The following is a 13,323-nucleotide window of genomic DNA, read 5'->3' on the forward strand; positions in this document are numbered from 1 at the left end:
GGGTCATAATTAATGGTTGACTACATCGCATTCCCTTAAAAAGGTTGTAGTCCACTGAAAAGTCTACAGTTATCACTAATTGTATTTTAAGTTGTAACTTTATACACGTAAGGATTGGTGCGCTCACAGAATAATCATAACCGTAATAAAACATCATGCAAAATATTTGATCACCGTTGTAACTCCATTTTCCGCAGACCCAAAACCAATACGATCGTGTGTTTTTGATCTAAACGGAAAGCCTCAGGGTCAAGGTCACTACCTCACCAAAAGTAGGAACGTAAAATCACTACGCCATATAAACATTTAGTTATAAATCTGCAATTTTGTTTTTTAAAACGAAAGCTGAAAGTTAGGTATAGAATATGTTTCTTACAGAATATGTTACAACCCCGATTCCAAAAAAGTTGGGACAAAGTACAAATTGTAAATAAAAACAGAATGCAATAATTTACAAATCTCAAAAACTGATATTGTATTCACAATAGAACACAGACAACATATCAAATGTCGAAAGTGAGACATTTTGAAATTTCATGCCAAATATTGGCTCATTTGAAATTTCATGACAGCAACACATCTCAAAAAAGTTGGGACAGGGGCAATAAGAGGCTGGAAAAGTTAAAGGTACAAAAAAGGAACAGCTGGAGGACCAAATTGCAACTCATTAGGTCAATTGGCAATAGGTCATTAACATGACTGGGTATAAAAAGAGCATCTTGGAGTGGCAGCGGCTCTCAGAAGTAAAGATGGGAAGAGGATCACCAATCCCCCTAATTCTGCGCCGACAAATAGTGGAGCAATATCAGAAAGGAGTTTGACAGTGTAAAATTGCAAAGAGTTTGAACATATCATCATCTACAGTGCATAATATCATCAAAAGATTCAGAGAATCTGGAAGAATCTCTGTGCGTAAGGGTCAAGGCCGGAAAACCATACTGGGTGCCTGTGATCTTCGGGCTCTTAGATGGCACTGCATCACATACAGGCATGCTTCTGTATTGGAAATCACAAAATGGGCTCAGGAATATTTCCAGAGAACATTATCTGTGAACACAATTCACCGTGCCATCCACCGTTGCCAGCTAAAACTCTACAGTTCAAAGAAGAAGCCGTATCTAAACATGACCCAGAAGCGCAGACGTCTTCTCTGGGCCAAGGCTCATTTAAAATGGACTGTGGCAAAGTGGAAAACTGTTCTGTGGTCAGACGAATCAAAATGTGAAGTTCTTTATGGAAATCAGGGACGCCGTGTCATTCGGACTAAAGAGGAGAAGGACGACCCAAGTTGTTATCAGCGCTCAGTTCAGAAGCCTGCATCTCTGATGATATGGGGTTGCATTAGTGCGTGTGGCATGGGCAGCTTACACATCTGGAAAGACACCATCAATGCTGAAAGGTATATCCAGGTTCTAGAGCAACATATGCTCCCATCCAGACGACGTCTTTTTCAGGGAAGACCTTGCATTTTCCAACATGACAATGCCAAACCACATACTGCATCAATTACAGCATCATAGCTGCATAGAAGAAGGGTCCGGGTACTGAACTGGCCAGCCTGCAGTCCAGATCTTTCACCCATAGAAAACATTTGGCGCATCATAAAATGGAAGATACGACAAAAAAGACCTAAGACAGTTGAGCAACTAGAATCCTACATTAGACAAGAATGGGTTAACATTCCTATCCCTAAATTTGAGCAACTTGTCTCCTCAGTCCCCAGACGTTTACTGTTGTAAAGAGAAAAGGGGATGTCTCACAGTGGTAAACATGGCCTTGTCCCAACTTTTTTGAGATGTGTTGTTGTCATGAAATTTAAAATCACCTAATTTTTCTCTTTAAATGATACATTTTCTCAGTTTAAACATTTGACATGTCATCTATGCTCTATTCTGAATAAAATATGGAATTTTGAAACTTCCACATCATTGCATTCCGTTTTTATTTACAATTTGTACTTTGTCCCAACTTTTTTGGAATTGGGGTTGTACGATGGTAGCTGGTCTTGTATGAATTTGAGCTATAAAATGCATTGTGGTCTATTTTTTACCGTAGCGTGTTATTTGTGTGCGGGGAAGGACACACATTCACAATTTGCATGTGTAGAATGGAATTTTCCACTCCAACAGTTAGAAGTTGATCGTGCTTCCATTTGCGGGCTTTCTGTTACGCGGGTGATCTGTTCGGACGTTATCACTGAAAAGGTGAGTTTTGACAGTTTTATTTTGTTTTAGTCTTGCAGTATGAGGCAATAGAATGTTTCTTTTTCATCTTACTTTCATATTTCGTAGTGTTTGCGTATTTTTGGCCAATATTTTTAAACCATGGTCAATTTAGATCGAACTTTTGATAGAATCTACGGCCAGTCATTTTGCCCCGCCCCCGCCTCGCACTCCGTCCGGTAGTGATGTCCCATTGCTCGCGTGCCGCAGCAGAGACCCGCGCAGCCTTCAGCCGGTACAGTCGCTGTTCTTTTACCACCGCCGTTATTCTCACCTTTCCAGTGTGTTCTTGAGTTTTCCATTGTGTCCTATTTCGCCATATCAAATACCCAAAATGTATCATATTATTCATATTTAAGTGAATAATCAATTCAGTCATCATAACTTGGCATTTTTAACCCAAGCAATCAAAAAGAGGAAATTTATTCAATATTTTCACTCATCTGTGAAGGAGGGGCTTTAATTCTTCATGATGTAGTTATTTTATATGGAAATCAATTTTACAAAAGCATTTAAATTGTAATCAAAAAATTTTCTACAGTGGAGGCCAGAAAAAGCAAGATGCTATCTTTATTCTTATTAAACATGGCAAGAGAAACATTGAGTGTTAGGTAAATGCAAAAAAAAAATAGTAAAATTAGAAAATTTATTTTTTGACCATAATATCCCAAATGAGAAACCAGTTTCTGAGACGGACCCATAGACATTTTATGATGCATGTGGAGAATGGAGTTCTTTCCCTTAAGACCAAGAGTCTCCATTGTGTGTGTGTGTGTTGGAATGTGCCTGCTGTTAAGTGTGAGTGTGTGAGTGTGCTGCTGTAGCTGAATGCAGCAGTTTGATTAATGGCCCTCGATGATTTGAGTAGCGGATCACTCGCCTGCTGCTGGATTTATTGATTTATGTATTGTTTTTAATTTTGACCTTGGGCACAAGAGTGCTAAAGCAAAATGCAAGTGTCATCCCTCCCACCTTCTCGTCCTCTCTCCTTCCGATTCCGCTCTCTCTTTTCTCTCTCAGTCCCCCCTGGCTCACTCTTCTCTCATGCTCTTAACTCTAGTCACCCGTATAAATATTTGAACTGGCTCCTGGTTGAGCTGGTTGGGAAAATCAGCAGTACTAATGTACCATTTTATGTGTGTATCTGTGAGTTTAGAGTGTGCATTTGCACATGTGTACCTGTGAAGCATAGTTATGTCCATCAGATCCACACACAGGGTTTGAAGCTGACAGGGGACACGGTTTACAGCTGTTTACATGAGGTTTCAGGTCAGGCTGGCCGATCCTACAATTCACCAGAATAGAAGATCAGTGGAACGTCCTGTACATTAATGCTGATTTGAATGTCAGCCCAGTGGATGATTACAATAATTTTTTTTTATTCAGCGTAAAAACGTTCGTGGTATTGTCATGTCCAGAAGAGCTACATCAATTGTACTTGCTGGACCATTAACCTGTTGGCACCGATAGCCATAAGGAAATGTACTAAAGGCAAGTGATAACATTTAATTCCTTGTTCAACAGCTTATAGTTACAAAAATGACCCATGATGTGATCCGACTGTTTCAGACTCCATCAACAGCTAATGGTGCTGAGAGAACGATCCGAGCACTCTCTCACTCACATTCTCCATTCAAACCCATACATTTTTTTTTTTTGGAGGGGTGTTTAAACATCCTTTGCTACAGATATAACTCTACAGGCGATGATGTTTCAGACCATTAGTTTCAGCAATTCCAATGCAGCTTTCGAAAGACGTTCTCCTGTACTCTATTTAAATGTAGCAAACAAACCATAAGTGCACAGTCGTCACCTCACATGTATTCACCATTCACAAAAAGAAAACCTACATACAATAATACGCTATAATAATTAAAAAAAAAACTCAGACATTCAAAACTATTATTTTGTGTTTGATGATCCATGCCTAAAATGTTCATAAGAAAATGTAATACAACATCTATATTTATAAACCATTGAACCATTGTATGACTGCTTCAGTGGAAATGTCAAAATCACATACCACCCAGGTCTCCAGCTTTTTTTTTTGTCCACCAGCTTGAGTGTCCATTAGTTATGGTGTATTAATTATGCAAGCTGATTCATCCTGCTGCCTTTAGGTGCAACTGTGTTCAGCATGTTGTATTAATACACGGTCCTGTGTATTCATTTTTAGTTTTGTGTTGAACGTTTGAAACAGGCAGCATGGTGGTGTAGTGGTTAGCACTGTCGCCTCACAGCAAGAAGGTCCTGGGTTCGAGCCCAGCAGCTGGCGAGGGCCTTTTTGTGTGGAGTTTGCATGTTTTCCCCGTGTCTGTGTTGGTTTCCCCCAAAGACATGCAGGTTAGGCTAACTGGTGGCTCTAAATTGACCGTAGGTGTGAATGGTTGTCTGTGTCTATGTGTCAGCCCTGTGATGACCTGGCGACTTGTCCAGGGTGTACCCCGCCTTTCGCCCATAGTCAGTTGGGATAGGCTCCAGCTTGCCTGCGACCCTGTAGAACAGGATAAAGCGGCTAGAGATAATGGATGGATGTCTGAAACATTGCATGTGTATTTCACTTTCACTACTTTACGTATGTTGTGCTGTGTACGCAATACATGAGGGAATACGATGGGATGATATGACAGATAGAAATGACTTTACTGTTACATGTAGTTAGAGGTGAAAAAATATTAGGCCAAAATATAACCATCAAGAATGATACATGAGGTCTGGGCAGTCATGTATTGTGTACATGTTTCTTTAGGTCAAAACAGAACTAAAAATTCCCAACTGATTTACAAACGTTTTGCTAATGATGCTTTTTTTTTTTTGTACTCACATGCGCATGTTGAAAATCATCCGTAAAGTATCAAGTGCGTTCACAGAACATTTGCATTTAGTGAAACTCTCAAAACTCCATAAAAGTCAAAGTTAAGAAAGCTGAAAATGACAAAACAACACCTAAATGCTGAAAGCGCTCTTCCTAAGCACAGTGCGTACTAAATCTTTCAATATTGCAGCTCAGCCATTGCAGTGTCAGCTACCACATACCACTAACTCTTCCTCCTTTTATAGAGTACCATTAAGTTTCTCATTAAGTGAATGGCTAAACTTATTTGTCTTAATTTATGGATTTTTTTGGATTGTTTTCTTTCCTGTTATTAAACAAAAACTCGACATTATCTGTATGCCAATTATACCATTTGAAGCCTAACAATGTAAGGTTCATATTAGTGAGTCTTCTAATAAACAAACACCAGTGCTCTCCCAGGATGAATAATTTTCAGAATTAACCATTTTCATGAATAGCACATTTATTGTGTAAATAAATGATTTATGAATGCATATCCAGCTTGATAAATGAGGCCCAATGAAGGGAAATCCATAATCAAAATCCCAGACACTCATACAGACGAGAAAGTTTTAAAACCGGAGTAAACTAAACACAAATAACTCAGAATAAGGACAAGACTAAAACCTAGAAGAAGAAAAAAACAGATAAAGTAACAGATGTTGGACAAAACAGCTTTGCACAACAATATAAATCCATGGGAGAAGCATAGAGGCTTTAAACAGACAAATTAATCATGGATAACAAGCAACTGGCAAGACTAATTAATTACCATAGCAATTACAGTGGTGCTTGAAAGTTTGTGAACCCTTTATAATTTTCTATATTTCTGCATAAATATGACCTAAAACATCATCAGATTTTCACACAAGTCCTAAAAGTAGATAAAGAGAACCCAGTTAAACAAATGAGACAAAAATATTATACTTGGTCATTTATTTATTGAGGAAAATGATCCAATATTACATATCTGTGAGTGGCAAAAGTATGCGAACCTCTAGGATTAGCAGTTAGTTTGAAGGTGAAATTCGAGTCAGGTGTTTTCAATCAATGGGATGACAATCAGGTGTGAGTGGGCACCCTGTTTTATTTAAAGAACAGGGATCTATCAAAGTCTGATCTTCACAGCACGTTTGTGGAAGTGTATCATGGCACGAACAAAGGAGATTCCTGAGGACCTCAGAAAAAGCGTTGTTGATGCTCATCAGGCTGGAAAAGGTTACAAAACCATCTCTAAAAAGTTTGGACTCCACCAATCCACAGTCAGACAGATTGTGTACAAATGGAGGAAATTCAAGACCATTGTTACCCTCCCCAGGAGTGGTCGACCAACAAAGATCACTCCAAGAGTAAGGAGTGTAATAGTCAGCGAGGTCACAAAGGACCCCAGGGTAACTTCTAAGCAACTGAAGGCCTCTCTTACATTGGCTAATGTTAATGTTCATGAGTCCACCATCAAGAGAACACTGAACAACAATGGTGTGCATGGCAGGGTTGCAAGGAGAAAGCCACTGCTCTCCAAAAAGAACATTACTGCTCGTCTGCAGTTTGCCTAAGATCACGTGGACAAGCCAGAAGGCTATTGGAAAAATGTTTTGTGGACGGATGAGACCAAAATAGAACTTTTTGGTTTAAATGAGAAGCGTTATGTTTGGAGAAAGGAAAACACTGCATTCCAGCATAAGAACCTTATCCCATCTGTGAAACATGGTGGTGGTAGTATCATGGTTTGGGCCTGTTTTGCTGCATCTGGGCCAGGACGGCTTGCTATCATTGATGGAACAATGAATTCTGAATTATACCAGCGAATTCTAAAGGGAAATGTCAGGACATCTGTCCATGAACTGAATCTCAAGAGAAGGTGGGTCATGCAACAAGACGACGACCCTAAGCACACAAGTCGTTCTACCAAAGAATGGTTAAAGAAGAATAAAGTGAATGTTTTGGAATGGCCAAGTCAAAGTCCTGACCTTAATCCAATTGAAATGTTGTGGAAGGACCTGAAGCGAGCAGTTCATGTGAGGAAACCCACCAACATCCCAGAGTTGGAGCTGTTCTGTATGGAGGAATGGGCTAAAATTCCTCCAAGCCGGTGTGCAGGACTGATCAACAGTTACCGGAAACGTTTATTTGCAGTTATTGCTGCACAAGGGGGTCACACCAGATACTGAAAGCAAAGGTTCGCATAAATAAATAAAAGCTTATTGCTATTATTTGTGATTATGATGATGAGCTGATTCCTGAATCGTATATGCTTCCATATAAATGCAAACCATCACATCTCTGAATCATTATAGTTCAAGTATAAATTTCCGTCAGAGGTTTTGTGATAGTTGTAGTAGTTTTGTTGTAATAGTTAATGGTATTTCTTACTAAACCTAAATTATGGCATGGTGGTGCATTTAGCACTATCGCCTCACAGAAAGCAGGTTCAGGGTGCAAACCTGCTGGTCGACAAGGGCCTTTCTGTGTGGAGTTTGTATGTTCTCCTCATGCCTGTGCGAGTTTCCTCCCACAGTCCAAAGACATGCTGATTAACTCAACTGGCTACTCTAAATTGCCCGCAAATGTGAATGGCTGTTTGTTTCGCTGTGTTGCTCCACAACAGATTGGCGATCTATACAGGGTGTACCCTGTCTCCTCCCCAAAGTCAACTGGGACTGGCTCCAGCTCACCTGCGATCCTCAACAGGACAGGCGGCATAGATGATGGATGGACAATTTAGACTATTGTGCCCAAAAACTACCTGAAAATGATATTTATTTTCAGTAACCTCTTTGTGTATTTCAAAAATAGCTGTTACCATTTATGCCATGTCTTCTGTTTGCAACTTTTTAATGTTTAAAAGGCACACAGAAATGTAATTTACTTATGTCAAATATTGATAAATGGCTATTCATAAGGTTTATCTACATTATCCAATAATATTATATGAAAGTAATATTACATGAGCAAGAGTGCTGTTAAGCTGAATATCAGCACGGCTGTAATTTGGCCTTAGGCACAGCTGCTGTCGGTAATCACAGCTGTGCTGATATTCAGTACATTATCACGACTGTAAGTGTGCTATTGGTTTTATACAAGTGTTCTGTAAAGAAGAAATGAACATCAAGTTACTGACATTAATAACAAAATATGGCCATATATTTTATTCATTTTTGATCCGCTAACATAAATAATTACTGAAGAAGCCAGACTGACTGACAGCCTGTAGTAAGCAGAGTAACAGTTTCAAATGTTACAAACTATTGCTAGTATAATAGTTATCAGTTATTCCATGAAATCGAGTCATACATGAGCTGATAGTCGACAAAGCATGTAGCGCTGAGTCAGCGATAAGCCATGTACGACAAGACTGAGTGGAAGAACTGTTTTATTCTATCCACATTCACTGGATTTTGAGAAACAGCATTTTTATTTTTTAAAAATTTGATAAATAAAAACTTTATACCAAACATCCGACAAAATAATTTCCGCTTAGAACGTGAAAAAAATGGCAAAATGACAGTAGCAATTTGTGAAAAATGCTATCATAATTCTTGGGAAAAAAAGTTAATGTTCTTACCATCAAATACTTTTACTCCATATTTTGTTGCTTTATTTTGTATTTATTTATTTATTTATTTATTTATTGGGGGGGGGGGGGGGTTGTTTTCAAGTAGAATTTTTATTTCGTCCTTGATTAGTTCAGCAACACACTCTGCCATTTTGTTTTTCTCCACTCACAGTATATGAGCTGATAGCCTAGTAGTCAAGTAGCCAATCAGAGCGCACGATTGCTCATATCCAATGAATGTGGATAGAATAATATATAATATTCTATGTAAGAGACAATCCTAATTGGATGTCTGTCAAATAAAATTTTACAATTTAAATAAACTATAGCTTTAAGCTGAACTAAATATTTTGTATTAAATTTGAACCTTCTGATAAAAACAGAAAATGTAACAGTTACTAAGGCCGTTACAGATAGTCAGAGATTGACAGACAAATGGACACACAGCGAACAAAGTTCGATTTTTAAGTTATTTATACCTTACACACATATTGCATGAATTGACATCAACCCATTGATACAATTTTCTTTCAGGATTGCTTTTTTTTTTGTCGTCTTTTCAGTTAGTCAGCATGCATGTGTCATGTGACTTGCCTGTGCTCCAGTTTCTTGCGGTTGATGCACATGGGTCTCTGGTAGTCCTGGGACACACACACTTTGTGCCAGCTGCATTTCACCTTCTGACACGGGTCCTTGGTGGTGTCCACACCTGCTGAGAAATGACAATTTAACCTTACTACTGATAATTAAGCCTATATATATATATATATATATATATATATATATATATATATATATATATATATATATATATAATGGGTCCATCTCAGAAACTGGTCTCTCATTTGGGACATTATGGTCAAAAAATTAATTTTCTAATTTTACTATTTTTTTTTGCATTTACCTAACACTCAATGTTTCTCTTGCCATGTTTAATAAGAATAAAGAGAGTATCTTGCTTTATCTGGCCTCCACTGTGGAAAATTTTTTGATTACAATTTAAATGCTTTTGTAAAATTGATTTCCATATAAAATAACTACATCATGAAGAATTAAAGCCCCTCCTTCACAGATGAGTGAAAATATTGAATAAATTTCCTCTTTTTGATTGCTTGGGTTAAAAATGCCAGGTTATGATGACTGAATTGATTATTCACTTAAATATGAATAATGTGATACATTTTGGGTATTTGATATGGTGAAATAGGACACAATGGAAAACTCAAGAACACACTGGAAAGATGAGAATAACGGCGGTGGTAAAAGAACAGCGACTGTACCGGCTGAAGGCTGCGCGGGTCTCTGCTGCGGCACGCGAGCAACGGGACATCACTACTGCACCGGACAGAGCGGGGCAAAATGACTGGCCGTAGATTCTATCAAAAGTTCGATCTAAATTGACCATGGTTGCAAAATATTGGCCAAAAATACGCAAACACTACGAAATATGAAAGTAAGATGAAAAAGAAACATTCTATTGCCTCATACTGCAAGACTAAAACAAAATAAAACTGTCAAAACTCATCTTTTCAGTGATAACGTCCAAACAGATCACCCGCGTAACAGAAAGACCGCAAATGGAAGCGCGATCAACTTCTAACTGTTGGAGTGGAAAATTCCATTCTACACATGCAAATTATTAATGTGTGTCCTTCCCCGCACACAAATAACACGCTACGGTAAAAAATAGACCATAACGCATTTTATAGCTCAGAAATTCATACAAGACCAGCTACCATCGTAACATATTCTGTAAGAAACATATTCTATACCTAACTTTCAGCGCTCGTTTTAAAAAACAAAATCCAGATTTATAAGTAAATGTTTATATGCCGTAGTGATTTTAAGTTCCTACTTTTGGTGAGGTAGTGACCTTGACCCTGAGGCTTTCCGTTTAGATCAAAACACACGATCGTATTGGTTTTGGGTCTGCGGAAAATGGAGTTACGACGGTGATCAAACATTTTGCATGATGTTTTATTACGGTTATGATTATTCTGTGAGCGCACCAATCCTTAGGTGTATAAAGTTACAGCTTAAAATACAATTAGTGATAACTATAGACTTTTCAGTGGACTACAACCTTTTTAAGGGAATGCGATGTAGTCAACCATTTATCATGTCCCAGATCAAGCCACCATTGTTCCACAAATTTGCAGAATTTTTGCCAAATTCTGAATAGAGTATTCACATCAAAGATTTAGTTTTATCTGTATTATTTCTTTCATCATTTTATTTCAAATTAAAACCAAAATCACCATTCAAAACTGTATAGTTTATTGACTGAGTATATTTAGTGGGGTTCCCCCATAGTACCCAGTTTCTGAGACAGACCCATCTCCTCACACCACAATTGAAAGGTAGACAAAGATTTAAGTGGAGATTTTATCTCTCTCTCTCACACACACACACACACACACACACACACACACACACACACACAGTTCATTCATTCACTTTCAGTAACTGTCTTATCCTGATCAGGGTCACAGCAGATCCAAAAGTGAAACTCAGGGAGAACTTGAAGCTCCCTACAGACAGGACTCTGAACTCGGGATCAAACCCAGGACTGGCAACCTTACTGTATGTGCAGTACCACAATACTGCCCTATACAACCTGTGGTGCTTGAAAGTTTGTGAACCCTTTAGAATTTTCTATATTTCTGCATAAATATGACCTAAAACATTATCAGATTTTCAAGCAAGTCCCGAAAGAAGATAAAGAGAACCCAATTAAACAAATGAGGCAAAATATTTTACTTGGTCATTTATTTATTAAGGAAAATGATCCAATATTATATGTCTATGAGTGGCAAAATTAGGCTAACCTTTGCTTTCAGTATTTGGTGTGACCCCTTTTGCAGCAATAAAATTAACTAATGCAACATTTTCTACAACTATTGATCAGTGTTTCACATTGGCTTGGAGGAATTTTAGCCCATTCCTCTGCACAACTCAGGGATGTTGGTGGTTTTCCTCACAAGAACTGTCTGCCCAACATTTCTAATGGATTAAGGTCAAGACTTTGACTTGGTCATTCCAAAACATTAATTTTATTCTTCTTTAATCGTACTTTGGTAGAACGGCTTGTGTGCTCAATGTCTTGCTTCATGATCCACTTTCTCTTGATATTCAGTTCACAGACAGATGTCCTGACATTTTCCTCTAGAATTCTCTGGAATAATTCAGAATTCATTGTTCCATCAATGATGGCAAGCCGTCCTGGCCCAGATGCAGCAAAACAGGCCCAAACTATGACACTACCACCTCCATGTTTCACAGATGGAATAAGGTTCTTATGCTAGAATGCAGTGTTTTCCTTTCTCCAAACCTAACGCTTCTCATTGAAACCAAAAAGTTCTATTTTGGTCTCATCCTTTCCTAAGATATTTCCAATAGCCTTCTGGATTGTTCACATGATCTTTAGCAAACTGTAGTCAGGCAGCAAAGTTCTTTTGGAGAACAGTAGCTTTCTCCTTGCAACCCTGCCATGCACACCATTGTTGTTCAGTGTTCTCATGAACATTAGCCAATGTGAGGGAGGACTTTAATTGCATAGAAGTTACTCTGGGTTCCTTTGTGACCTTGCAGAATTAGACACCTTTCTCTTAGAGTGGTCTTTGCTAGTCGTCCACTCCTGGGGAGGGTAACCCTGCATTTCCTCCATATGTCTGTGGACTGATGGAGTCCTTAGAGATGGTTCTGTACCCTTATCCAGCATGATGAGCATCAATAACTTTTCTACTGAGGTCCTCAGAAATCTCCTTTGTTTGTGCCAAGATACACGTCCTCAAATATGTGTTGTGAAGATCAGATGTTGATAGATCCATGTTCTTTAAATTAAACAGGGCGCCCACTCACACTTGATTGTCAACTCCTTGACTGAAAACACTTGACTCTAATTTCACTTGAAATTAATTTAATTCAAATGAAATGCTAATCCTCGATTTGCACATAATTTTGCCACTCACTGATATGTAATATTGGATCTTTTTTCTCAATATATAAATGACCAAGTATAATATTTTTGTCTTATTTGTTTAATTGGCAGCACGGTGGTGTAGTGGTTAGCACTGTCCCCTCACAGCCAGAAGGTTCTGGGTTTAAGCCCAGTGGTCGACGGGGGCCTTTCTGTGTGGAGTTTGCATGTTCTCCCTGTCTCTGTGTGGGTTTCCTCTGGGTGCTCCAGTTTCCCCCCAAAGACATGCAGGTTAGGCTAATTGGTGGCTCTAAATTGTCCATAGGTGTGAACTGTTGAGAGGAAAAAACCTCTATAATAATCCAGAAGAAGGCAATGGGAAACCACTACTGTAACGTTCCCTGGAGACTTTGATGGCTGAAGCCGTCAGAGCAGCCACGTCACTGTAGTGATATGCCAGAATGGATGGATTTGGTTCTCTTTATCTACTTTTAGGACTTGTGTGAAAATCTGATGTTTTAGGTCATATTTATGCAGGAACATAGACAATTCTAAAGGCTTCACAAACTTTCAAGCACCACTGTATGTTGTCATCATCTTCTGGCTGCTCCTGTTAGAGGTCGCTACAGCAGATCTGTTCCGCATTTTTGATATTCATATTACACCGGATGCCCTTCTTGATGGAACCCTCCCCAGTCTATCCAGGCTTGGGACCGGCGCCAAGTATGCACTGGCTTGTGCAACCCCATTGGCTGGGTATTTCAAGTACCACTGTACGGTATGTAGCAAA

General features: G+C 38.7%; 1 protein-coding gene across 2 annotated transcripts in view; it reads right to left on the reverse strand.

Moving 5' to 3' along the window:
• Positions 1-13,323, reverse strand: part of LOC132898508 (testican-2-like) — a 117,760-nt gene that overhangs the window by 17,917 nt on the left and 86,520 nt on the right. Inside the window, exons 5-6 of one of the 2 annotated variants that reach the window (XM_060940171.1) lie at positions 9,209-9,326; positions 3,402-3,507 (exon numbers count right to left, since the gene is read on the reverse strand). In XM_060940171.1, coding sequence (XP_060796154.1) covers positions 3,402-3,507; positions 9,209-9,326 — 224 coding nt within the window. The remainder of the gene's footprint in view (positions 1-3,401; positions 3,508-9,208; positions 9,327-13,323) is intronic. The other variant, XM_060940172.1, reaches the window with a different exon arrangement.

This window comes from Neoarius graeffei, chromosome 14, assembly GCF_027579695.1.
Source record: "Neoarius graeffei isolate fNeoGra1 chromosome 14, fNeoGra1.pri, whole genome shotgun sequence".
NCBI classification, from domain to species: Eukaryota; Metazoa; Chordata; class Actinopteri; order Siluriformes; family Ariidae; genus Neoarius; species Neoarius graeffei.